The sequence below is a fragment of the Argopecten irradians genome, chromosome 12 (assembly GCF_041381155.1).
Source record: "Argopecten irradians isolate NY chromosome 12, Ai_NY, whole genome shotgun sequence".
Classification (NCBI taxonomy): Eukaryota; Metazoa; Mollusca; class Bivalvia; order Pectinida; family Pectinidae; genus Argopecten; species Argopecten irradians.
Genome location: NC_091145.1, coordinates 7,343,635 through 7,370,106, shown reverse-complemented (window position 1 = coordinate 7,370,106; position 26,472 = coordinate 7,343,635). Strand labels below are relative to the sequence as shown.

Here is a 26,472-nt window from a genome sequence, read left to right as displayed (position 1 = left end):
AGGAAATCCTGGTTCTTCCACTTCAATTTCTTTCGGGCACTTCCTCACGAAGAGATATTGATGCGTATCCAACAGCTGTCTTTCTACATTATTTCAGCAATGAAGTCTGCCATTTTGTTTTTACCTCAGATCAACTCGTTGTGAATCTAACAAGAGTCCTTCATGAACTCACTTCTGCTCTTCTTGGCATATACATGTACGTTCCAGAACTGATTTAACCTTCATAGCTTTGACAACTATCATCGTATCATGTGATATTGTCCTAAACAAAGGTTGATTGATATATATTGAGCAGGTATGTATGGGGTTGACTTTAGGCGGAGGATATATTGCATTTATATACGTATCAATCAACATTATCCCTTCTATATCTATACCCTTATGTGAATGATGACCAGGGGGGCCTAACGTCCATTTTATTCCATTTTAAATAAGTATGTTTCCTACATGTAACCATCTATCAAAGTCTCCATTGCATGTAAGATGTCATCATCTGACTGAAAATGGGTACCAAAAACTGTTTTCAGATTTGGAAACAATATCAAATGTCTAGATCTGGTGGAGCCAGATCAAGTGAAGCAGGCTTTCCTCCATCTCCTAAACCTGGCATGTCTTGAAATGATTCTGGCTCTTAATTAAAATGTTAAACCAAACAGAACGTCTCACGCATATACAAATAGAAAATAAAGAGAAAGTCACAATGTTATATCATCATAATATTTATTTATCCATATTGTTGTCTGTCGCCAGGACATACACAAAACATACTAAATAGCACATCAATTGTACATGTATTGGTGCAGCCTTATAGAACACTTATGTTACTAGTCATTGTCTAATTCTGTAAGGAGCTATAGTACATATCTATCTGTTATATCTTCAAAGGTATATGTAACTACGTCAGGGTATACAGCTGGTGTTATCTGTTAGCAGTGATTTCTCTTACGACAAATGTATTAATCTACGATTAGTAATATCAATTGTACAATAACATTTTTGTCCGTGTCTTAACAATAAACAGCAGATTGTGTTTTACTAACATCTAATGTGACAAGTCCAGTTTTCAACAACTTCGACTAGGCCTATTGTTGTGTCGTGTGAGATTCTTAACACCAAGTTTAAACACTAATTACATGTTTATGTCTAAAATAATTCTAAAGGTTACAATGGCTTGTAAACATAAAATACCTAAGCTTTGTTAATTACTAATTAAAATCTAACATATCTCTATGGAAATGTATTCAGTACAAGCTAACTCAGGCTGGACTACATGATGTTATTGGTCATTGGTTATGATAAGAGCATTGGTTGAGTGTGACCTGAGACATAGATACATCACTTAATATGATAGACTTACTCTGCCCCTAGGCATTCCTCAGAAGGAAGATTATTATACAGTAAAACCTGTCATGGCAACCACCTCTGTATAAAGACCACCAGCTTAACAAGATCACTTTCTTACGGTCCCAAGTGGTCAATTTGATCTATGTATGAAGCCTCTTGGCTATTAACACCATTTTTTCTTGGTGGGGCTACTTAATTGGTCTTTATAAACATGTTTGACTGTATACCTATGAACTTTCATGATTTTTTTTCATCCAAAAAGCAGAATCTTTTCACAACCTTTAGACTTTTGGGGGTTGATGATAATAGAATCTTTTCATAGCCTTTAGACTTTTGGGGTTGATGATAATAGTGTTTACTTTACTTGCTTGCTTTATGCTTCAAAGTGAAAAGTTGTCAGCATTTAGGCTGATTATCAAAGAATCCTTATCATCTTCAGGGTTATCATCAATTTAGGATAAGAAGTCAGTGGGATTCGCTTTGCATACATAGAACAGGAACTGGATGCCAACCCTAATGACAATGGCATGGCTATATCATTGAGTGTTGTACATATATTTGCAGGAATTGAAGGTAAGAAGTTATCATAATAAACATGAATAGAAAATGAAATACTAATGTGTCTGATAGAATGTTCCTTGGGCAGAACTTGTCTGGACAGCACTGATCCTTCCATGAGGGGTAAGAAAATGGCAAGACAAGGCCCCAGGTTATTTTACGAAACCTCCAGACGGCTGTGACATTGGACTATACAAGGCTCAGAAGGACCAACATCCATAGCCTGATACTATTGAAATTGTTCCTCATCCTGCCGCTATTTGTTGTGGAAAGCTCAAAACACAAAATGAGGATACTTAAAATGATCTGTGACAGTAATCATTGAATGTGGGGTTCTAAAGTAGACATTATACATATCACATGACAGGATTCCAGATGCATTTTATTTCTAAATGGTCATTTTCAGGTGAAGTGAGGAGTCTATTTGTGGTTTTGATATCTACGAAACAAACAACACCTTGGTAAGTGCAGATATAGCCTAATTGCATATTATGAGTTTTTTTTAGACTGGAATATAAGTATTTTAATATCACATGAATGATCTATAGATGGTATCACAATATTCACAGGAGATCTTTCTCAACAAAATGTACAACAAACATTATGTACAACTCAGCTTTGCATATTAATAACTTAATGCTAAGATTAATGATATGAAAACTATAGAATTACCAAACAGTAATTTTTTTATTTCTATAATTAAATAAACATGATTTATTAAACTCAAGCTGTTGGAAGATATATTTTTGTTAGAAGATATATTTTGGTGTTTTTATTGCTAAATTGGTTAAATGATGCTTTTTCAATACATATGTACATGTTTTGTCTTTTTGTTCCTTAAAATTGGTGACAAGAATTTGCAGGTATCCTACGCTATTTCATTTGAACTTTTCAGATTATGCATTAAAATCTGAAAAATCACAAGAAATGAGGCATTTGCCTGGACGGATGATACATACAAGACCAACATTTTAATTGGGATGGCTAAATGTATAATTACATTGTACATGCAGGCAAAGCATTAAATCACATAGCATGCAAAGGATACTAGGATAGAAAATCTCGTCTTACGTCTTCATACATTCATTCCACTAATATCAGGCCTGCATGGCCCGAAGATCTTGATAATAGTCCTAAGTTTGATGTCACAAAAATTTAGGCTAACCAAAAAGCAATGTCTACGACCAATCACTGGACCTGATTTTGGAATAAGGAAGAAGATGAGCCCATCACTGTAGCAGGGGAGGTAAGGTAGAGGATGAGTCTATCACGCCAGCAGGGGAGGTAAGGTAGCAGATGGTTCTACCACTATAGCATGGGGAGGTAATTTTAAGGAAGACAAGTCTACAACAGCGACTATAGCAGAAAAATGTAGGGTCACATTTATTGCAAGATGATGCCATCTTTATGTAGTAACTTTGATTACTTCTGAATGTTAAATTTGTCACCAACTTCTCCTGGCATCAATGGAAGACAGTTAAATTATTCCTTCGGCCAAAATACACATTAGGATATATAGAAATTTGAAAGGAGACTTCATTTGTAGTCACCAAAGTACATAAATGTATAGAAAAAAACAGAACATACACTGATTGAAGAATAGTTTTTTTTAGTAATCAAATCGGTTCTTTAATTTCTAGACTTAAACAATGACCAAATATGTTGAGGCATTTGCTATTACACAACATAACAAATTCAATGGCACTGCATAGTATATCTTCATGGCAAAGAAATACATGAACATGTACCATGATGTACATTGATAGTACTTGTAGTTTAACTGATGCAGTTAAAGATGCTCCACCGCCGAGAGAGCATATGATATTCATAATTTGAACAGTAATTGGTGTTTAATCGTGTGTATATATGTCTAACTAACACAAAAAATAATAAAAAATAATTTATTTTGCCTTTGGTGCATGCATTTTCGGGATGCAATTAATTATTTTTCATATTTTTAACTTGACGTAAGATTAGAAGCTCATAACTTTTGAAACTAAAGAAAAATACTAAATCGTCTGCTCCTGTTTTTGATAGTGAAAAAATACCATTTGTCGGTGGTAAAGCATCATTAAGTCATTCAGTGGTATAAAATTAAAATTACACTGTACTGTCTTTAGTTGGTTCGGGAAAGTTCTGAAAAATAAAATCATACAAAAGAAAGGATACAAAACAGTACAGAAGGACAATGCTCTCACAAAGACATAAACCTTTATCTTTTAAAACATAAACACAAAAAAGGAAAATATTGTAATACAAGGTATATATTAAGGATATTTATTCTATCTATATGTTATTGTATACATCTGGCAAAATAAATTACACCCTGTTTAGAAGGTCATAACAAATATTAAGCTATTCTGCCTTTTCATATCACAGAGTTATCTCCCCTTGCAGGTCTTCTGTTTGTGAGCATAACATCATAATTTTCAGAGAAAACAACATGTCGCTCAGAAAATGATAACACATCATAATGAATACCTACACGCAAGGAAAGTAACTCTGCAATATGCAAATACAGAATTATATGCTTTTAGTTAATGAATTATTGTTATACTAAAGCTTACTTGACAATACAGAAGCAGTTGTAGTTTTCACATACAAAATGGAAATATAAATTTGTGTAAAAATAAGGCATTAGATAGCACACAAAAATATCCAAGTTGCTCTCAATATAACCACATATTAGGCTCATTGTACAATGGCTCATTTCACAAGTACTCGTAAAAACATTATGGTTTATATATTGTCTGGTGATTTGTGGATTTTAAAAAAGTAAACTAAAATGTTCATGAGAAGATGGTTTGCTAAAAACAAAACAAAAAAGTCAAATGACCTTCAAATATTGATAGAAACATATGTCAAATGACACTTCTTATTTTACATATTACAGAGTTACTTGCCCTTGCAAGAGATAACTATAATATGCAAAGCTACAAAAGAACATATCGCAGAACATATTTAAAATGTCACCTATCACATGACATATCCCATAATACACCATCAGTGTCACATGGTACACTTTAATCAATCAAACAAACAAAAATCATATCATTCATTAAAATTATCTCAAACTTAATTAAATGTCACACAATATATAAACTAGTCTGAAGTTATTTTACATAATAATTAAATATATCATCTAACGAGTGTGGACCTAGTCAATGATGGTAACGTCAGCTTAGTTGACATAGCGTAGTTGACATGGCTAGTTGATATCTTCCAACACAGAAGCTGAGTTCTTGCTATGATTAATCAGGCTCCCAGAAAGCTCAAGTTTCATGATAATTCTCGTATGTATTATTTAAAATTATAACACTGTGCATTCTAATCTAAAAGAGTTACTTCCCTTTGTTTCACTCAATCAGTACTGGGGGAATGAAAGGAAGGGAAGTAACTCTGACAGATCAAAATAAATAACCTGATGTTTGTTTCTTATCACTGATCCTTTAAATATAACTGTGATATTTTATCATTTTTGGAATCCTCAGATAATCTGCTTTATAATCAAATGTTACTACATTATGCTGTTTTATTATCTTATCACTGTAAAAGTTGTGTATATTTTTACCTGATTATAAATTATCAGTGTTATCAAGTGTAAATAAAGACTACCAGTATTATCACCATTTAACACAATTTTATGTCTGCATGGTCGATGATATATCATGAAACACAAATGGAATAGAAATAAAGAATGTGGGAATTGGAAAAACAAGGAAAAGCTAATTAATTCTAATAGATAATAAGACGAGCCCATTTTGTAACAAATTTCATACAGTGTGTGTGGAAATTACAATTTTCTTGTTCAAACATCATCTCGATCAACTTATATCAGTACATATTATAGGTGGTTTTTCCTAGGTACCTGGTACATAACAGTAAATATAATTCACATACTGTGTATTTTATAGTTATAAACATAGAGACACAAACCAGTAATCAGTCTGTACTGATTATATAGCTGTATTAAAATCAAAACACAAAGAGAACATATACACGGTTCATTTTAGCTGTGCAGTTTGGAGTTCCATTTATCAATAAATACAAATTAAAAATTCATATCTCATTGATATATCAGTGAAAATGAGGGCTTTCTATATATAGAACAGTCATATCCTATCGACTGTTAACCTTTGATCTAACTGCTTGTATTCTTCATTTCTTTTTCCAGTTTCAATTCTGCATTTTCTCTTACTTCAGCAAAAGTATAGTCTTTTAGTAATTTTCCATTTTCAAACACTGTCACCAATGCATCCTGAAAATAAAATTATTTTTTTCACATACAACATGTTTTTAGGTGATGCATGCTACACTCTTATTCGGTCTTGGCACATTAAAGAGTTACCTCCCTTGCAGGTATTTATCCAATATTTAAATTGCGTACAAAGTTTTAAGGTTGTTTTCTCTGAAAAGTATGACATTACTCTTGTAATTACATCACGACATAAGTAAGACCTATTCACAAGGGCAGACAACTCTATTATATGCAAATATGGAAATTTACAGAATATGCTTGCCTAATTTGGGGTTCCTCTTCCCTGAGAATATATGTTGGAGATAAATTGAGACTGAAGAATACATTCCTTATTTGGGTTGCCTTCTGTCTAAAGACTTCTATTTGAGATAACTTCAGGATGAAGAATATTTACCTTGTTTGGGTTTCCTTTCCCTTCTTCTACTGTTGTATATTTCCCATCTTCTAACTCCAGAGTCAATCGTCCTTTTTTACTCTTCTTCCCTAAATCTGTGATTGGTTGCTTAAAAACGTTGACCTGCAGCAGACAAAAAGACGTTCATGATCACCATACATGTAGCTATATTTCATAGTTAGTATAAGATGGAAAAATTCCATAAATGACAAGAGCAATAAAAATTTGGCAAACTTGGTCTGTAGGAATAGACATTTTATATAAATAATACCTGTACCCACTAGGAATCAATCTGTAAGGACCTCTAGCTTACTAGTACACTCAAACCTGTATATAAAGACCACCCGAGGGACAGAGGAAAATGGTCATTACAGCTAATCGGTCTTTATGCACAGGTTGACATGCATTGAGGTTGGTCATTAGGGACCCTAGAAAACCCTTATCAAACAGGTGGTCTTTATACAGAGGAGGTCGCTAAGACATGGTTTGTTTGTTTGATTCAAATATCATCCTATTTACAGTCAGAGTCATGTCAAGAAGGCCTCTCTCCCAAAATCAACAAATTAACATGTTTGATCTTTTTGATAAATACCATATTCGGCCTAATAAGCACCTATGTCCCTAAAAGCGCCCCTCCCCTTTTTGAGGCCTCAATTTTAATTTCCCAGGCGTAAATAATGACCAAAACTACATAAAACGGTATAGATTTGCAATAATTTTGAATTATTAGCACCTTTTCATTTTTATCATTTTTTGAGCGCCCTTGGCGCTTATTGGGTCGAATACGGTATATATATACAAATGTCAGGTATTCATTTATTATTCAATTTTCATCTGTTTTTAAAAAATGCTTTAAAACAGCGTATCTAAGGTATAAGGTACTTACTCCTTTGCCCCCTACAACAGCGTAGCTGCACTTGTAGGCACATTTTTGTGTGTCCCTGTCCATCCGTTGTAACAGCGCACCTCCACTACCAAACACGAGATTTTCGGCGCTCCAACCATTTGTTTTCATGGCCTCCAGAATTCTGCCGAGACTTTCAAAGCTGATGCCATCACCTTGGATAACTCTAAGATACGGAGGTAACATCCTAAAACCCTTCATGTTCATTGTTGTACCAAACTCGTTCCCAAGAATGTTCAGAACCTGCAATGATTTTAAATTTAAATTTCCAAATATTCAAACTATTCTTTGTCTTATACAGATGGTACAAATAAACAAATTAAACATGAAACATATCAGTATATATCTGTATAATATTATATGGTGGGGGGGGGGGGGGGGGTAATGAAGGTAAGGGGAGCTAACTCCCTGATAAAAGAAGACATTACCAAATCATTATTCTTATTTACGGTATCTAGGTATTTATAATCTTTAATATTTATTCCCAAAATAATAGTGATGTGATTCTAAATATACCTGATGGTAAGTCTATTTACACCTGTTTCCTGGGAACAATGCACTATATCTATTTATTTATAATCACCAAAGAATAAATCTTTCACCTGAAAACAATACAGGGATTTCGAGATCCCCAAACGATGTTGATAAAGTACAATTTATCGTTGATTAGTCCCACCATCCCGTGATTATGACGTCATCATTTGACGCCAGTTTTGTGACATCACAATCACTGAAAGATGGGACTTATCAAAGGTAAATTGTACTTTGCCCATGTCGTTTTGGGGATCTCGAAAACCCCGTATTAGAATTTGTTTTTTCTCTAGCAAACTGTTATATCACAATATTGAGCATTATTATTTTCCACAGAAACCAATATCACAATATGAGGTGACTTAGTATAAAAATCGAATGCAAATTATTTTACAAAACAATATATATATTATATTGAGCATTATTATTTTCCACAGAAACCAATATCACAATATGAGGTGACTTAGTATAAAAATCGAATGCAAATTATTTTACAGAACAAACCGTCGTAGTATTACTAAGTAAAGTACGTGGAAATCATGCTCACCTTTACAACAACCTCCGCTGGATCTCCCGAGTCTGGACGTATCACCAACACCCCTTTATTGCCTCCTCTCTCAACAATTAGATCTTTCAATTGATTTCCCCAGACTTCTTTACACGCATTCCAAATATCGTAGCTGTCACTGACACATGCCATAGGACCGTTGGGGAACTGAGTGAGCATGTTACGGAAGGCTTCCAACTCTCCGTCCCTGCCCCAGGTTGTTATCGTACTGAAAGTACAAACATGATTTGGTGAGTATGTCAAGATTACATCCAGTATAGGTAGTGTCAAAGTTTTTGCGATTTCTAACGCCCGCAAACATTAATTGCACAGGAAAATAAGTTTACAGTATTAAATAGCCTTATAGAAGTAATGGTAAAGTGCTTGTATCAAATATCAAGTAAATGTATAAGTGTATCAGGGGTTTCATTATCTTTCAGGAGAGGCGGCACAATTGTAATTTCAGAGGGTACTTTTCTATACTATTTGTATGCTATAAAATGTAATTTAGCCCAAATCAGGCGGTACCACAGCCAGGTTCAAGCTGCAAAAAGTACCGGGTACCGCCTGATATTTAAGCCCTTGGTGTATCATATTTTCCGGAGTATATGCCGCTACTTTTTCCCCTGGATATTGGGAGTGCAACCTACATTCCATGTGGACAAAAACTAAAATCAGACAATCTTTTGAACGAAAACAAAAGTTGTTACATGTAAATGGTTGGTTTATGTAGGTAAATGTGGAAATATTTCAACTTGGCTTACCTGTGTTCTGCTGCTGGAATGGAGAAGCCTGCCATGTCACAGCCGTAATACCTTCTAGCCGTAGCTATAGCTGCAATGGTATCTGTACCACAGAAATTTACCAAATGGGCAGCTCCGCCTATTCCTGCAGACTGAATGGGACATAACTCAAATGATCTATTCTTGCAGATTGAATGGGACTTATCTTTTTAAACAATTTTTCTTTAAAAGTGTGAAAAACAATTTTTTACTCCTAATATTGCATCAGATTTAAAGATTTAAGGGAATTAAATATGACAACATTTGAACCTTTTGGTGCATCATTTTGAACCCTAGTTTGTGTTATAACTAAAATATGATAAATATGCTCAAAAACTACACATCTTATACACACATTAAGGCTAAACTGAAAACAAACAGAAATAGATGTCAATAAAAAAAAATAACACTATAACAAGTTGTACCTCCACAGATGTAGATCCACGGAAACCAAAGTCATGCAGTTTGAAGCCAAGACTTAACAAATTTTCGGCAGTCTCATCCAAATACTTGGCGATAATTTCCTTCTGGTAGCGTGAGTTTGTAGCCACAGTCATAGGGTACCAGACTTGGACTAGCAGGGTCTGTAAGGACAATTGCCATGAAATAAGCTGTTATTAAAGTTCATATTTTCATAATTAATTTTTCCTTGTTTTTATACCAAATCTGGCTTTCTGATTGACCAATTCTTTTTTGCATACCACTTTGAAAAAAAATACTGAGACATTGATGTTGTGTATTGATTGATTCGGAAAAAGAATCCCTTGAAAAATCACTAGAATGGTACATTTAAACATACTTTATTTCATCAAATATATTATAAAATTAATTATAAGCATTGATGTCGCTATTTTCCTAATTTTTTTGGGTAAAAAAAAATTTATTTGCAAACTTTTGTGAGAATCTGCTACACGCACCCTGCAAACAAAATATTTTTCATACCCAATAACATTAAGAAATAGTGAAATCAATGCTTAATCAAATAGATCTAACAGATTCATCAAATAAAAATGTTTATCAAAACTTTTTAATAACTCTCTTAATATTCTGAATGCCAACAGGTTGTTGATTACTCACCTCAAAGTAGTTGGTGAGCCAGAAACATTTAGGGTCTGTGTTTTCCACTGTAAACAGCACATTTTTGTAGGGGACCACAGATCCTTCGGGGACCGCTCGTATCCGCATCGGTAATTTACCGTCATGTTTCTACAAGTAGGAAAAAAAACAAAAATTAGAAGAGTTACAATTTCTGACAAATTTTGGTAAGCATATAAATTTTAACTTGGAATTGCACATATAGATCTATACCTGTGCAAGAACAGAAAATTTAAAATTTATAAGTCCAACCCTTAGAGCAATGATTTTTATCAATGACTTTAAAGGTAAGAGAGCCAGTTGACCATACAATGTAACTTTTGAGTGGCTTTTTTAAACCAACATTTCTCTTCAATAAAACTTACAGAATTTAAGTAGAAGAGAATGAATCTCTCATATGCTTTGTAAATTTATTTTTGTGTTGTCCAAATTATATGGTTTCTCCAAAACCCATAGTTTCTTTGACACATACTTTAAATCTTCAATATATTTTGGTTTTGGTGTTATGTCCCATTAACAGCCAGGGTCATTTATGGATGTGCCAGATGTGCTGGAGTACCAAAGAAAAACCTCTGACCAGTGGTCAGTACCTATATGGCAAGGACCCCACATGGGACTCAACCTCGCAACCCAGAGGTATAGGGCTTGAGGTAATATGTCAGGACGTCTTAATCACTCGGCTTTCACGGCCCCTAGTTATCAATTAAATCCTCTTGGGGACATAAAGTTGCGAATATATTTCAAACGGATTTGTGGTGACTAATGTTAATCCTATTAAAACATAAGCTTTCTTTATTATAATAACTTTATATATCAATTGCTTGGTTGTCATATATGTACGTGAATATTTTTGGAGACAGCAATATCATACAATAATATGTTGTAAATTGAAAGTATTTCAGAAAAAAACCCAGAAAATATTATATTTTTTGATATTTGATGCAAAGTTGTTCAATTTACAATTGTCCAAAGACAGTTACAGAATGCTTGAATGTAAGACTCGTTTTATGGCAGAAATCCAAGAAAAATAGAAGGCATATTTCTGTATTAGTAAACAATTAATGTTTTCATCAATACACCATAGTCCATAATTGTAATTTTGTAATTAGGACCATGGCAAAAACAACAATTTATTATAGGATATTGTCAGAATATAATATGTGCCACAAGAAAATATACATTTATAGTTATATTTTTCAAACAAACTTCACCGTCCTGAACTTTTGATATAAATTTAATGGTAAACACCAATAACAATAAGAAAATATATATTGATGGCGTAAGATAAGGTTACAACACCAAACAAATGCATGATTTCCTAATACATATATGTTACCAGGAAAGATTCATATAGCTCTTTTGCCGTCTGCCGCAGTAATAAACAACTAATGCGCGTTAATTAGGATGATGGCGGGAAACATTAAGACCACCCACGTTATGAAAATTATCAATTAATTTATTTTAATTAAGTTTTTCACAGGGTGATAATAAGTATATCATTAATGGAAAGCTCAGATATCTTTTGCGACTCTACAAAATTATCAATCTCGTTTTACATTTCCATTTTAAAAATCAAAAGCCATTTCGGAAATAAAGTGTGCCTTTAAAAAATATCTATTAAATTGGAAAATTACTAAAAAATACTCAATCTACTACCAGAGATTTCAGATTTTCCTTGCTATAATATAAACTTCCCCTAAATTCACCGATTTTTCTCGAGGTTAGAAGCTATATTAGTTATTCACCCTTTAACTGTAGATAATCAATCGCGTTTCCTGACCTTTCTGTGCCTCAACGAACAAATTTGTTTTCCACTTCATGTTCCTGTCAGATCTAAAGATAGAGTGGTCAGGTTAAATGTTACTGTGTAGAATTTTCAACCTTCGACCTGCATCCTATTCTCTGTATCACAGTTTATGTTATATATATCTCATCCGAGTTTGAGTCGATTTGCTTTTGTGTTTTCGTTATGTTTAATGTACTATATTAACAGCTAGGGTCATTTAAGAATTTCTCAGGTATTGAAAGTTACAATAGGCCTGGGTACTGAATAACATTAAATGGTCGTTGCTTAGAAACTACTGTTGTTTTTGTCTGACATGGTTACTGTGAAACCACATATCTCTATTGCTCCATCGATTTAACACAAATATATGTCAATCCACAAAATGATATCAAAGCCCCAATAACAAAAGTATAGTATACAGGATGTTTTATTTGTTCTAGACAGGTTGAGGAGGCGAAAGAGATCTGGAGAACCCGAAAAAACACACTGACCAATATAACATAGATATTGGCAAAGAATGTGTAGGAGTCTTAATCAAATATATACATGATATATATCTTATCAAAAGGGATGTGCATCGATCAATAAAACTAAATGAGTATTTACCTGTGTATTGTGTAACTAACAGATCCCTTATACCTGCCGAGTATATACCTACAACATACACCTGTATGAGCCCCGTAACCTATATATAACTGTCTGCATTTTGTTATCATTGTTTGATGTGTAAATTAGTGTTTGCTCGACCGTGAACAATTTTCCATTCCTTTACAAATAAATCCGTCAGTATTACAGCAAGTGGTATTTTACAATTAAACGTCCAGGCTATTTTAGTAACACCTAATGAAAGCAGTACAGGACTGGCGTGAAGTGGATCAATACTATAAAGTCAATACACAGGACTGTTGGTCTCCTCAAACCTTCAGGATCAAAGGGTACACTCAAGTACATCACAAATGTCTCTGAGAGCCCTGATGTACTCATAGGCTTAGACCAACTTCCTGATATGGCACCAGTATAACCATACATTTTTATTAAAGTACAGCCCAGCATCAGCAGCCAGGACCTTATATTACATAAAAGTCCCTTGACCAATTACAGTGGAATAGAAGAACTGTCACTATTTGTAATAACTTCCAACCCGAGTCACTGAACACACAAACATTACTGTGAACACTGTTATAGCACCATTAGCATCCAGCAAATAAAAATGATAAAAAAACATCCTGTTTTTTATCCTTGTTTGGATTTCCTTTATTCTGTATTTGTATATTACAGATTTATCTGCCCTTGTGTGTATAGGTATTGATTGTGACATCATGTGTTTGTGAGCCTAATGTCATGGTTTTTGGAGAAAACAATGTTAACTAGAGATAGCTGCGCTCACAAAATAATGACGTAACAATTGATACTTACTAACAAGGGAGCTAACTCTGTAATATAGATATTATTTGGATTTGACTTTCTAATAGTGCAGACTATTGATTTTAGACATATTTACAGTTAAATTTAGGCCAGTTAAGTCATTTTAATAAGTCGCCACTTACGATAAGAGTTGTGTTGTTCTAAGAAAGTAGGAAGTTGATATTTAGATCTATAACTAGATAGTCAAGAGGCTTTTAAGGGTGATCAGACTGTATTGGTGATATATTTAATTACTTCTGAGTGATATCATATTACAAAATGAATTCAGATATTAAATCCATAACTAAAAGAACCTGTTACATACAGTATATAAAAGTCAACATCTAAATGGTGAAGATTCCAGCAATGGCAGCCATTAATTTTCAAGCCATCTCAAATTCTGATGTAACTTTAGATTGTTTATGTAATATTCCACTGAAATGAATTTCCTGCAGACACTGTCAGCTTAAATCCTTAAGATCATACCTAAGAAAACATACTCCTCAAGATCATACATAGAAAAACAGTGGTTACAGCAGATATACAAAAAATTTATTTTGAATGGATAACAGGTGGATTTATTACTGTCAAACCGGTCTAAAAATATCAACCAGGCCTGATTGCTCGAAACAAAATTGCAGCCTTAAGTCAAAACTCAAGTTTTTCTCATTATGCAATTTATATGAAAATTTATGACTTAAGTCAGTTTTTGACTTAAGTTTGTTTCGAGAAATCGGGGCCAGGCGACAAAGAAAAAAGGGTTTTTATATAGCTAATTGGTCTTTAAACACAGGTAAGATTTTAACGTTACAAAGTAAAGTTGGCTATAGAAAATGGTCATATCAAACAGGTGATCTTTATACAGAGGTAGTCCTATCATAATAAGTCAGGTTTTACTGTACTATATATGACTAACAAGTATACCTACCTTATTAACCACAACCTCTGTATTAAGACCATCTGTTTATTAAGACCAAATTCTAAGGGTCCCAAATGGCCATTCATAACACAATGTGACCTGTGTATAAAGACCACTTTAGACACCACTTTTCCCTAAGGTATATAAACAGGTTTGATTGTATATGGTTTACGGTACAGCTAGAGATATAAGATATTCAGGACCTTGTCATCAGACATTCTAATTGAGAACCATCAGCAGTAAAAAGCAAATGAATTAGATCTTTAATATTCTTACCACCTTAAGTAATTGTGCATGGCCTCGAATGTAACATACGTATAATTAAAGTCTGAAAACACATTGACTTATTCTCACGCTATTATTCGACTTTAATGGAACTGGAAAATAATTATCCCCAAACTACCACCAAATTGTAATTGAGATGAAACAAATGTATTGGTATATATAATCAACCAGGGAAATTTGAAATATATTATCACACATCACAAACAAGAGGAAAAATAACTTTATCAAAGCCAAGTGTTATATAGCAGCTAGGGCTCGTGCGTACAAGTTTATGAAATAGTAAAGAGCACATTAACGGTATTGATTCCTCTGTTCACGGTGTTTACACTATAATAATCAACTTTATATTATTTGTCCTTATCATCTCAAGCAGTTTGAGTTGATGTTATTAATAACATTGATTGTGTGCTCAGAGCTAATACTGTTACAACATTAACATCATTGAACGATTTACAGCATCTCGATGTAGCTCAATACATCAAGGCATTCCAAAACCTGGCCTGCAGGAAATCCATCTATTGCAAAACCATTCTGAAGTATGGATCAAGGTTTAATTTTAAATTTGAAAAAAAAAAATGTTTGGTTTATTTTGCTAATATAAATTAAAGAGTAAATGATCTGGTGTCACTGTGGCTGAGTGGTTAAAGTGTAACATGTACCACAAGCCCTCGACCTCTGGGGTGCGAGTTCTAATCCTATGTAGAGCAGTTGCCAGGTACTGACCGCTGGTCGGTGGTTTTTCCATGGTACTCTGGATTTTCTCCAACTTCTAAACCTGGCATGTACTTAAATGATCCTGGGTGTTAATAGGACTTTCATCTAATCACAAACGTATACTCAGTGGTATCCTTGGTATAACACACATTAATTATTACCTAGCTAATACATTGTATAAGCTAGGTCACTGAAGGGCAAACTCCTCTGTACATTATCTATACTAGCTGTACAGGAAGTTCTCTACAGTGAAGTTTGAAAAATAGGGCAAACCCAACTCAGAATATCAGAGTATCAATGGTAAAATTGGGATTCTATATAATAAATACCCATGCTTTTCATGTTTGATCATTTTATACCTACATACAATGTAAAGTATTAAAAGGAAAATATATGGCCATTTTTGTTATGGAATTTAACCCAAACTAGACCAAATAATGTTTCACAGAATATTGGGGCTGTCATATAAGGACATGCCTTCTGTAAAATGTGCATGCCAGCCAGACGCTTAAGTCATTTAAAGTACAGCTATAGAACTTGCTTATAAAAGTTACCTAACTAGTAGATCCTCAAGCATAACCCATTTACCCCTGAAATTTTACAATGGCTTGTTCCATGTCTTGAAATAGAAGAGTCCAAATGTGTCTTCAGGGGTGAATGATTAATCGCTTGATTAGTGCAATTTCTAATTCGCGTTCCTGCAAAATCTGTGATTTTATTTACTCTAAAATGAGCAAATGGAATAATTTCAAAACTTCATAAAATTTCCTGAAGTTTGTTTCCCGAGAAATTATTTTACTTTGATTTGAAAATTGTGCTAAAAGATATGATTAGTCTAGTAATCATATTTTGAACAACATATTGGTCCCATGCATGCATGTATGCATCATTCAACCCTGAAGATGCATTTAGACTCTTCTAAATCAAATATTAGACCAGTCCATTATGAGATATCAGGGGTCTGTAAGTTGGATTATAAACAAATCATATTTTCAATACCTCTAAGATATAATTCCAGCCTTCTTCATTGAAGTAATCATGGCCAAAATGTCCCTTGTAGAGTTCTTTTGCTTCCTCTATCTTTTCCTTAGTGACCACTGAACCTTCTAGGAAACGTTTAATGATGTATTGCAGACCAAAGAAAACGGTGTTCTCGAACTTTCCTCCTCGACTCTCGAAGTAGGAGCAGACAACTGTAGTATTGGGTGGGTACTGGTAATGATGAGTCACCTGTGATGAACAGAAAACAAATCTACATCAACAGAATGTTTTTTGGCTACTGCAAACCCACTTATTACACATGAAGCCTGTTATTTTTGTGGCAATGATGTTATCAAAATTTCGTAGCACATCGCTTTGATTGCGAAAATTTTATCAGCAAAATGTTGAGAAATATTTGAATCTTATATATCTATCTCTATATCCAGAATGCGAAAAATTGAAACTGCTGAAATTTAATTCTTAGCTTTTTAGTTGAAACTGTAAACATTTTTGCCTGCATAAATTATCGATTAATCAGAATAGTGATCATGATGACTTAATTTGTGTTTTCATGCCTATAATAACATTTCCACAGCGATTTGAGTCATTGGGATGTATCAATAAACATGCCTGTGTACAAGGTAATTAACCAGGATGAATTACTGTTGCCATGACTCCCATAAACAAAGACTTATTCAAGATAATTATTATCATATTTGACTCAATAAACACACAAGGCAGTTAGAAAATTTAAATTTGAACTTAATAGATCCAAATTTGGGTTACTTCTTGACAAAAATATTGCACAGGGATAGCTAGCCATTAATCAATTTACAAAAGAAATTCATATAGTTTTAGTCTGTGTTTTAAAGTATAATTTAAACACAAGTGAAATCAAGCCCTTAAAAAGGGGTAGGGGCTTTTATAGGGACAAAGGTGCTTATTGGAGCAAATGTAATAATAACCTTTTTTAATGTAGCTTGAATGCTCTAAGATGCATCACTAAGGACAGGTCAAGGAACACCCAGATTGTACATATCAATATGCATGATAGAACAAGCCGCGATATCTCCTTAACTGCTGGAGAATGGTATACATCTTTGTCATTATTTCATTCACCCCAAAGGACACATTTCAAACACTGAACTAGTTCATTTTAAATTCTCTGGGGTCAGTGAGTTCACTTACTGAAGATTTATAAAAAATGATTTTTAATTGACGTTTAAACAAGGATATACTTAAATTATGAAATAACTGATTTAAAATATTCATGTGCATGTAAGGACATCTGGATTTGTATGTTTCTTTTTGAATAAATTATAATTTCATTTCGAAGTTTAACAACAAATGTTAATTAATTATTCATGAAATAATTATTTTTATGGTCATTTAATTTGAGTTTAATCATTTGTATGTCCTGATATCTAATTAATCTCAAAAGTCCATAATTTTGTCACAAACTGAAATTTAAACAAGGTAAAGGCAAAATTCACATCCTGCAGATGGATATATTTTGATGTACTGATGCAATGACTGTGTTTCATGGTTGCTTTTCTAAATGTTGTCTTAGGATAGGATTTGAACACATTCTCATAATACAGGGCTTTTTCTCACTGCTTTGGGAATGGGGCCGTAATTGGCATTCGTAGTGCTTAAAAATTATAATGATAGAGGGACACTTATTGGTGAACGAACTGTAAGTTGTGGACAAAAATGTCAGCCATATTTTAACTATTTTTGTACACCTTTCACATTAATCTGTAACAGTAAACATAAACATGCATATGCTTTTTAACTTCTGAGACGCATTATGTTCTGTTTCACAGGTAAAAGACTCCCAAGTTCATGTAATATGGGATACATGTACTATATATATACTAATGTAAGAGCTAGGTAATACATGCCTTTAAACATCATTAAATTCATGGGAAAGGCACACTCTGTAAATGATTGATTGATTTTAACCTATTTTTTTGCTTCGACAAACGTATACAGCGACATATAATCACATTTTAACATTGTTTCAGTATATTTTGTTAGTTTCTTATCATTATCACATAGGTTGTGTTTTTAACATTTACCAGTATGATAAGGACATTATACAACTTTGGCACTCAACCTTTATTCAACGTTGAAAACAAGTTGATTTCGGGTTTAGACGTTGATGAACATTTATTCTACGTTGAAAATTCATATCTACACATTGAATCAAAATTATTGAGATTTGATTGGATAAGATTTTTTACTTGTTGTTTTTTAGGCCATTATATAAGGTTATGAAGATTCAAAGAACCACAGTTGGAAAATATGAGGTTATGAAGTATAATCTCTATGTTAAATGAATGTTTAGTTCAATGTTGATATTTGGTTACATGTATGTTGTTTCAACTTTCAAAATCAAATGTAATTCAACATGAATTCAACGTTGAACTTCAATGTTTATTCAATTACTTCTCCAGAAAAGGGGAAGGGTGCAGCCACGCTTATAGACGGAGGGGCAGTAATTACAGCAAATACAGTATTTTGACATAAAACAAAAGTGAAAGCTAAGCATATAGCCATAACGTGAAAGGAAATAAAAGTACACATTACCAAATAAATATATTTGTCAATATTATTACCACTTATTATGTATTTATTTTTGATATTACAGATATCGTAAAAAAAAATAATACAATGCATAAATGCTTAAACTCATGTATAATTTTAAGACTGCGTGCTTTTATTTGCATATAAAAAATAAAACTAAACTTTGATGTACAAGTAAGCATTCTGAATGCATTTTTTTAAACGTACAGGTTGTATTTATATAACAGCAATATGCAACATTTTTTATGATACTTGTCTCTCTTTTTTTAAAAATTACCGACCATATAATTTCTGGAATTCTACTTTCATTTTCCATAGAAAAATATGACATGGTTCTTGAAATAAATTAGTGTTTGTTCGTAAATATGCTGAATTCATTTATTCAATTAAAACCGTTAAAGACATGTTTTAACACGACCTCTGTCTGTCTGGGTGGCTGGTTTCTTTCTGTCATTGACAGCCGTTCACGATGAAATAGGCTGATTTAGCGTAAATAATAACAAATATATTGGTTTCGATATATATCTGTTCTAATGAAATATTAATGAAATTCTGCAGCGTGAAAACACAACACTGCTATCCTACTGTCATGTTGTGTATTTATGGAAAGCAAGAGTGTCGAACATAATCAATTTACCTTATATGAGTCGGTTATTAGTAGAATGTTGTCAGTTCCTCCTGCCGGGTACGCCATTTTGTACGCTTAATAGAAAATACCGTGACGTCATAGCAACGATGCGAGTCGGTGCCCGAAGGGAGCTAACTCGAACTCTTAAATAGAAAAAGTATGTTAATGTCACTAAATTTAATTTCTCATTTCGTACGGTTTTAATAATGTATAAAAGTTTATCTTTGATTTGTATGATGATGAAAGCAAATTTATTTAACTTATTAGGATGAAATGAGATTTAATGTATTTAATTAATCATATATGTCTATGTCTTGTCTGAATTAAAAAGAACATTAAATTAATTAATTAATTAACTAATTATAATTATATGTAAGTAATTGTATGTAAATAATTACATTATGTATATGCATTATATGGTTGTGCAATAATGCAAATGATGTTTCTTGCTAAACACGGACAAGTTCTTTTTTATCGTGTTTTGCATAATATTAGCGTCAATCTGGTCAAATCGGTACATGTATCCTTATAATTGTATTTTCACTTCCTTTTTGAGGTCAAAATGATTATATCAAGGATTTATACGTCCTTGGATTATATACACTGTATTGTGCAGTCCGCGATACCTATCTACATTAATGTGTTTTTTGTTTTTTTGTTTTTTGTTGTTGTTGTTTTTTATCTATTTTTTAAATATTTTTTGCTTGATATTAGAGATTTAAATATACTTTTTGTTAATTTCTGTTGATATATAAGGCAAAAAAAAAAATTAAAAAAAAACCTGATAATAAAGGCAGGTTAATGGACTTTGTATAATATAATATCCGTTCTAGGGACCAGGAATTGACTTTGACTCAACCGGAGTTTCGAGTCATCCGATCTTAAAATACATACACAAAGGAGGGGAAAAAAACGGGACTTTAAAATTAATTCGACTCAACCGGAATTTCGACTCAAGTATTGTATTGTCACGAGCGGCTGAATCCGTTGAAGAGCCAGGGAACCAGATTTAAAAATAATTTAATATATGTTGTTCTTTATTAACTAATAAGGGTATGTATATTGATCACATTGGATTAGCATATGGACCTCAAAATTATAAGTACACAGAGTAATCTTTGAAGTCCACGATTAAAGGTTTTTTATTGGAATAAGTAAATACAATAATGTAGATCTTTATTTTGCATATGTCGAGTTGTTTTGACTAAGATTTACATTACTGATTTATGATTGAGAACAGATACATGTAAGTTCTGTACGGTGTGGGGAGTGCGTTTCAAGTTTTATTATAACCAAATGCGATACAGGATATAGGCCGCAATATACATAATTATATTAAATCAAAATTGACATATGATATACAAGATGGCGGAGGAAAATCCAATACACATAAATATATGAAGAATCCATTGACGTGTACGTTCGTTACAAACATCTTAATAAAGGAAGAACAATACAAAAAATGTATTGTGACTTCACCACATATGTGACGTCATGAAATAATAAAATAATAATATGCGTATATATAGGCTTTGTTGATGCCCGATCGAACTTAAATCTTTTGATTTAATCAGGAACATATATTACACATAGTGATTGGAAATTTCTTTGTCTTTGTTGACAGGCAACCTTCGGTTTATAGGCGTTTCCCTTTGGCTAACTACTTTTAAGTTTATTCTTGTAAACATTACATTATGCCATTGTTTGATATCACCAGTTTTCCCAATTGATGTTATCTGTTAAGATTTTTGAAAGCATGAAAATAAGCAATTTTACCTGGTTTTTGGAAAATCAAACATTCAAAACCGGAGGTGTATTTTGTTTTTAAAACCCGTAAGTGCACATACAGAGGTACATATATTTACATCTGTCGATCGTAAAAACGGCGGAGTTGCCAATCTCTATGTATATATGTTTCTGATTTAATGAAATATTTTGATATGAAAAACTTAGGCCTAAAACTGTAAGGTACATTGATAGTATGCCGTTGGTTTTGATTGATATATTTAAAGCGTGTGATGAAACCTTCTGTTTGAGGGGTAGTAATTTTCGTGGGACAATGTAAATAATTTATATTTTAACCAACCAGCATACAGATACATATAATTAAAGAGCCAAACGTCAGATACGTTACATATATCAATTTATAAAAGTGTAAGACATGGATACATTCATGTATATATTGACAGTATAGATTGTATAGTCATGTAAATACAAACTTAATGTAGCATATGTTAATAAAATATGTGTGGAAAACACGGTCAGAGTGAGAACCAGCAGTTTTGATATACAGTTCATGACACGAGCAACATGTACCAAGCACACAATGTATGCCCTACATACAATTTTACTGTATATGACCAATGTATGATATTAATACCTCTAGAACCAAAACTATGTGGTCATAATATGTCTATTTCCCGACATTTGAAAGACAATTACATATTAATGTAAGTATAAAATACATTAAGGATTACTATAATGGGGGGGGGGGGGGTTCTATCATTTGTATTTTGAAGATGCTCCACCGCTGACAAATGGTATTTTTTCACTATTAAAAACAGGAACAGACATTTTAGTATTTTTCTTCAGTTACAAAAGTTTCTTACTTTACTCCATTACCACCATAGAAAAGATTGAGCTTCTAATTTTACTTCAAGTTGAAAATATGAAAAATAATTAATTGCATCCCGAAAAAATTCTATATGAAATGAAGTACTGATTGCGCATGCACCAAAGGCGAAATAATTTATTTCATTTTATTTTTGTGTGTTAATTAGGCAAATATATACACAATTAAACACCAATCATTGTTCAAATGATGAATATCATTTATGCTCTGTCGGCGGTGGAGCATCTTTAAGTTAGTTGTTTATGAGTTGTTTAGAGTGAAAAATATAATGTATGTACATTTGTACATCATTCAGATATATATGTGCGAGGATATAATTACTGAACCAATCTATGTTATATACATGTTATATACACATTTATATTATATTGTTGCTACACATTCATGTATGATTTTGCCGGTTTTATTTAGGCCTCTAAATCGTCTAAGAATTAATTTGTAATCGATGGACCCTAGGACAGACCCTGTACACACCTATGCAAACTAATTCATAGATCTACGTGAGAACATTACAGTACACATTATAGGAGTTTCAAATTCAATAGTGGTTCTCATATTCGAAGCCTGCATGTTGACGGATACAGTCAAAGATATTTACGTAATGAAGGATACAACCAAAGACATACAATTTGACAGAGATACAGCCAAAGACATACATGTTGAGGGATACAGCAAAAAAATACATGTTGAAGAATACAGCCAAATACACGAATGTTGAAAGACACAGCAAAGGACATACATGTTGATTGATACAGCCAAAGACATACATGTTGAAGGATACAGCCAAAAGACATACATGTTGAAGGATACACTCAAAGACATACATGTTGAATGATACACTCAAAGACATACATGTTGAAGGATACAGTCAAAAGACATACATGTTGAAGGATACAGCCAAAAGACATACATGTTGAAGGATACAGCCAAAGACATACATGTTGAAGGATACAGCCAAAGGCATACACGTTGAATGATACAACCAAAAGACATACATGTTGAGGAATACCGCCAAAGACATACATGTTGAAGGATACAACCAAAAGACATACATGTACATGTTGAAGGATACATCTAAAGACAAACATGTTGAAAAATACAGCCAAAGACATACATGTTGAGAGATACAGCCAAATACATACATAATGAGGGGTATACAGCCAAAGATATGCATGTTGAAAGATACAGCCAAAGACATACACGTTGAAAGATACAGCCAAAGACATATATGTTGTTGGATACATCCAAAGACATAAATGTTGAAAGATACACCCAAAGATATGCATGATGAGGGATATAGCCAAAGACATACAGGTTAAAAGATACAGTCAAATGCATTTATGTAGAGGAATACAGTCAAAGACATACATGTTGAAGAATACAGCAAAAGACATACATGTTGAGAGGTCCAACCAAAGACATACATGTTGAATGATACAGCAAAAGACATACATGTTGAAGGATACAGCCAAAGACATACATGTTGAAGGATACAGTCAAAGACATACATGTTGAAGTATACAGCCAAAGACATACATGTTGAAGGATACAGCCAAATACATACATGTTGAAGGATACAACCAAAAGACATACATGTTGAATAATACAGCCAAAGACATACATGTTGAAGGATACAGCCAAAGACATACATGTTGAATGATACAACCAAAAGACATACATGTTGAAGGATACAGCCAAAGACATACATGTTGAAGGATACAGCCAAAGACATACATGCTGAATGATACAACCAAAAGACATACATGTTGAATAATACATCCAAAGACATACATGTTGAAGGATACAGCCAAAGACATACATGTTGAATGATACAACCAAAAGACATACATGTTGAGGAATACAGCCAAAGACATACATGTTGAAGGATACAGCCAAAGACATACATGTTGAATGATAAACAACCAAAAGACATACATGTTGAATGATACAACTAAAAGACTTACATGTTGAATGATACAGCCAAAGACATACATATTGAATGATACAACCAAAAGACATACATGTACATGTTGTTGGACAACCAAAAGACATACATGTACATGTTGTTGGATACATCCAAAGACATACATGTTGAAAGATGCACCCAAAGATATGCATTATGAGGGATATAGCCAAAGACATACATTTTGAAGGATATATCCAAAGATATTTATGATGAGGGATACAGCCGAAGACACGTGCTGAGAGATAAACCCAAAACATACATGTTTAAGGATTACAGCCAAATACATACATGTTGAAGAATAAAACCAAAGACATACATGTTGAGGAATACAGCCAAAGACATACATGTTGAAGGATAAAAAAAGACATACATGTCAAAGGATACAGTTGGAGAGGTACATGTTGAAGGATAAAACCAAAGACATACATGTTGAAGGAAAAAACCAAAGACATACATGTTGAAGGATAAAACAAAAGGCATACATGTTGAAGGATAAAACAAAAGACATACATGTTGAAGGATAAAACAAAAGACATACATGTTGAGGAATACAGCCAAATACATACATGTTGAATGATACAACCAAAAGACATACATGTTGAATGATACAACCAAAAGACTTACATGTTGAATGATACAGCCAAAGAAAAACATGCTGAAGGATACAGCCAAAGACATACATGTTGAAGGATACAGCCAAAAGGCATACATGTTGAAGGATACAACAAAAAGACATACATGTTGAAGGATAAAACAAAAGACATACATGTTGAGGAATACAGCCAAATACATACATGTTGAATGATACAACCAAAAGACATACATGTTGAATGATACAACCAAAAGACTTACATGTTGAATGATACAGCCAAAGACATACATGTTGAAGGATACAGCCAAAGACATACATGTTGAAGGATACAGCCAAAGGACATACATGTTGAAGGATACAACAAAAAGACATACATGTTGAAGGATAAAACCAAAGACATACATGTTGAGGAATACAGCAAAAGACATACATATTGAAGGATACAGCCAAAGTCATATATGTTGAAGGATACACTCAAAGACATACATTTTGAAGGATACATCCAAAGATATTTATGATGAGGAATACAGCCAAAGAAATACGTTTTGAGAGATAAACCAAAAACACACATGTTTAAGGATAAAGCCAAAAACATGCATGTTGAAAGATAAAAAAAATACATACATGTCAAAGGATACAGCTGAAGAGGTACATGTTGAAGGATACAGCCAAGGGAATACATGGTGAAGGATACACCTAAAGACATAATGTTGAGGGATAGAACCAAACACATACATATTGAGGGATACATCCAAACACATACATATAGAGGGATACATCCAAACACATACATATCGAGGGATACATCCAAACACATACATATTGAGGGATACATCCAAACACATGCATGATGAGTTATACTGTGAACAAGATTGGGGCAGCGGTGGCGAGATGTTGCCAATATGTTCTGAAATATTACTACTATAGCCTTCCACCTTCATATCTGGGTCATGAGCTTGAAACCCATGTGAGGAAGCTGGTCGATGGTTTTTCTCTGGGGACTCTGATTTCCCTCCACCATCATACCTGACATGTCCTTTTATGACCCTAGCTGTTAATAGGATTAAAACTATAGAAAGCAAACTAAAGCCAGTGACATGGAAGTACTGGCTTCTCCTCACACTCTCATCAGTTCAAGACGTAATCTCCTAAATGTTTCCAATCAATGTAGTAAAAGTTGGTCGAACCAGACTCTTTTAGAATATAAGCAAAGTATTAAAACAGGTCGTTTGGCCTACTAAGATAGCTCAGGTGAAATTTCTAGGGTTGTGTTGACAGCTTTTTAAGGCTAGTTAAACAATAAATATATAACAAAAATGTCATTTTATTCATGTTTGTACATTGATTTAATTTAATAACAAGTATGTGCATCAAGTACACATGTACTGGTACATAACAAATCAAAACTGGACCTGTGATAGACAGATGATCACATTTTAAAAATCAAGACATGTAAATTCATTAGAGTCATGGAGAAAGAACAATTAAAGTGTTAAAACAGTATTAAAAGGACTTTAAACAGAAAGGAACTATCACTGAAGCTTTGCATAAAGATTTTAAATT

General features: G+C 33.2%; 1 protein-coding gene across 1 annotated transcript; it reads right to left on the bottom strand.

The window, feature by feature from the left end:
* Positions 1-703: 703 nt before the first annotated feature.
* Positions 704-19,863, bottom strand: LOC138336753 (nicotinamide phosphoribosyltransferase-like). The gene is made up of 9 exons (XM_069286306.1): positions 19,729-19,863; positions 16,521-16,751; positions 10,396-10,524; positions 9,744-9,902; positions 9,301-9,431; positions 8,537-8,765; positions 7,441-7,701; positions 6,555-6,677; positions 704-6,160 (listed from the first exon to the last, which is right to left on the bottom strand). Exons 1-9 carry the CDS (start codon positions 19,783-19,785, stop codon positions 6,044-6,046), a joined length of 1,437 nt encoding a protein of 478 aa, XP_069142407.1. The 5' UTR covers positions 19,786-19,863; the 3' UTR covers positions 704-6,043.
* Between the last annotated feature and the right edge of the window lie 6,609 nt (positions 19,864-26,472).

Bases quoted from the DNA above. Each gene is read 5' to 3' on its own strand.
- LOC138336753 (XM_069286306.1), bottom strand. From the start codon at position 19,785: ATGGCGTACCCGGCAGGAGGAACTGACAACATTCTACTAATAACCGAC. The intron at 9,432-9,743 runs GTACAACTTGTT...TGTCCCATTCAG, and splicing joins GTGGATCTACATCTGTGGAG to TCTGCAGGAATAGGCGGAGC. The intron at 7,702-8,536 runs GTGAGCATGATT...AAATCATTGCAG, and splicing joins CAGCGGAGGTTGTTGTAAAG to GTTCTGAACATTCTTGGGAA.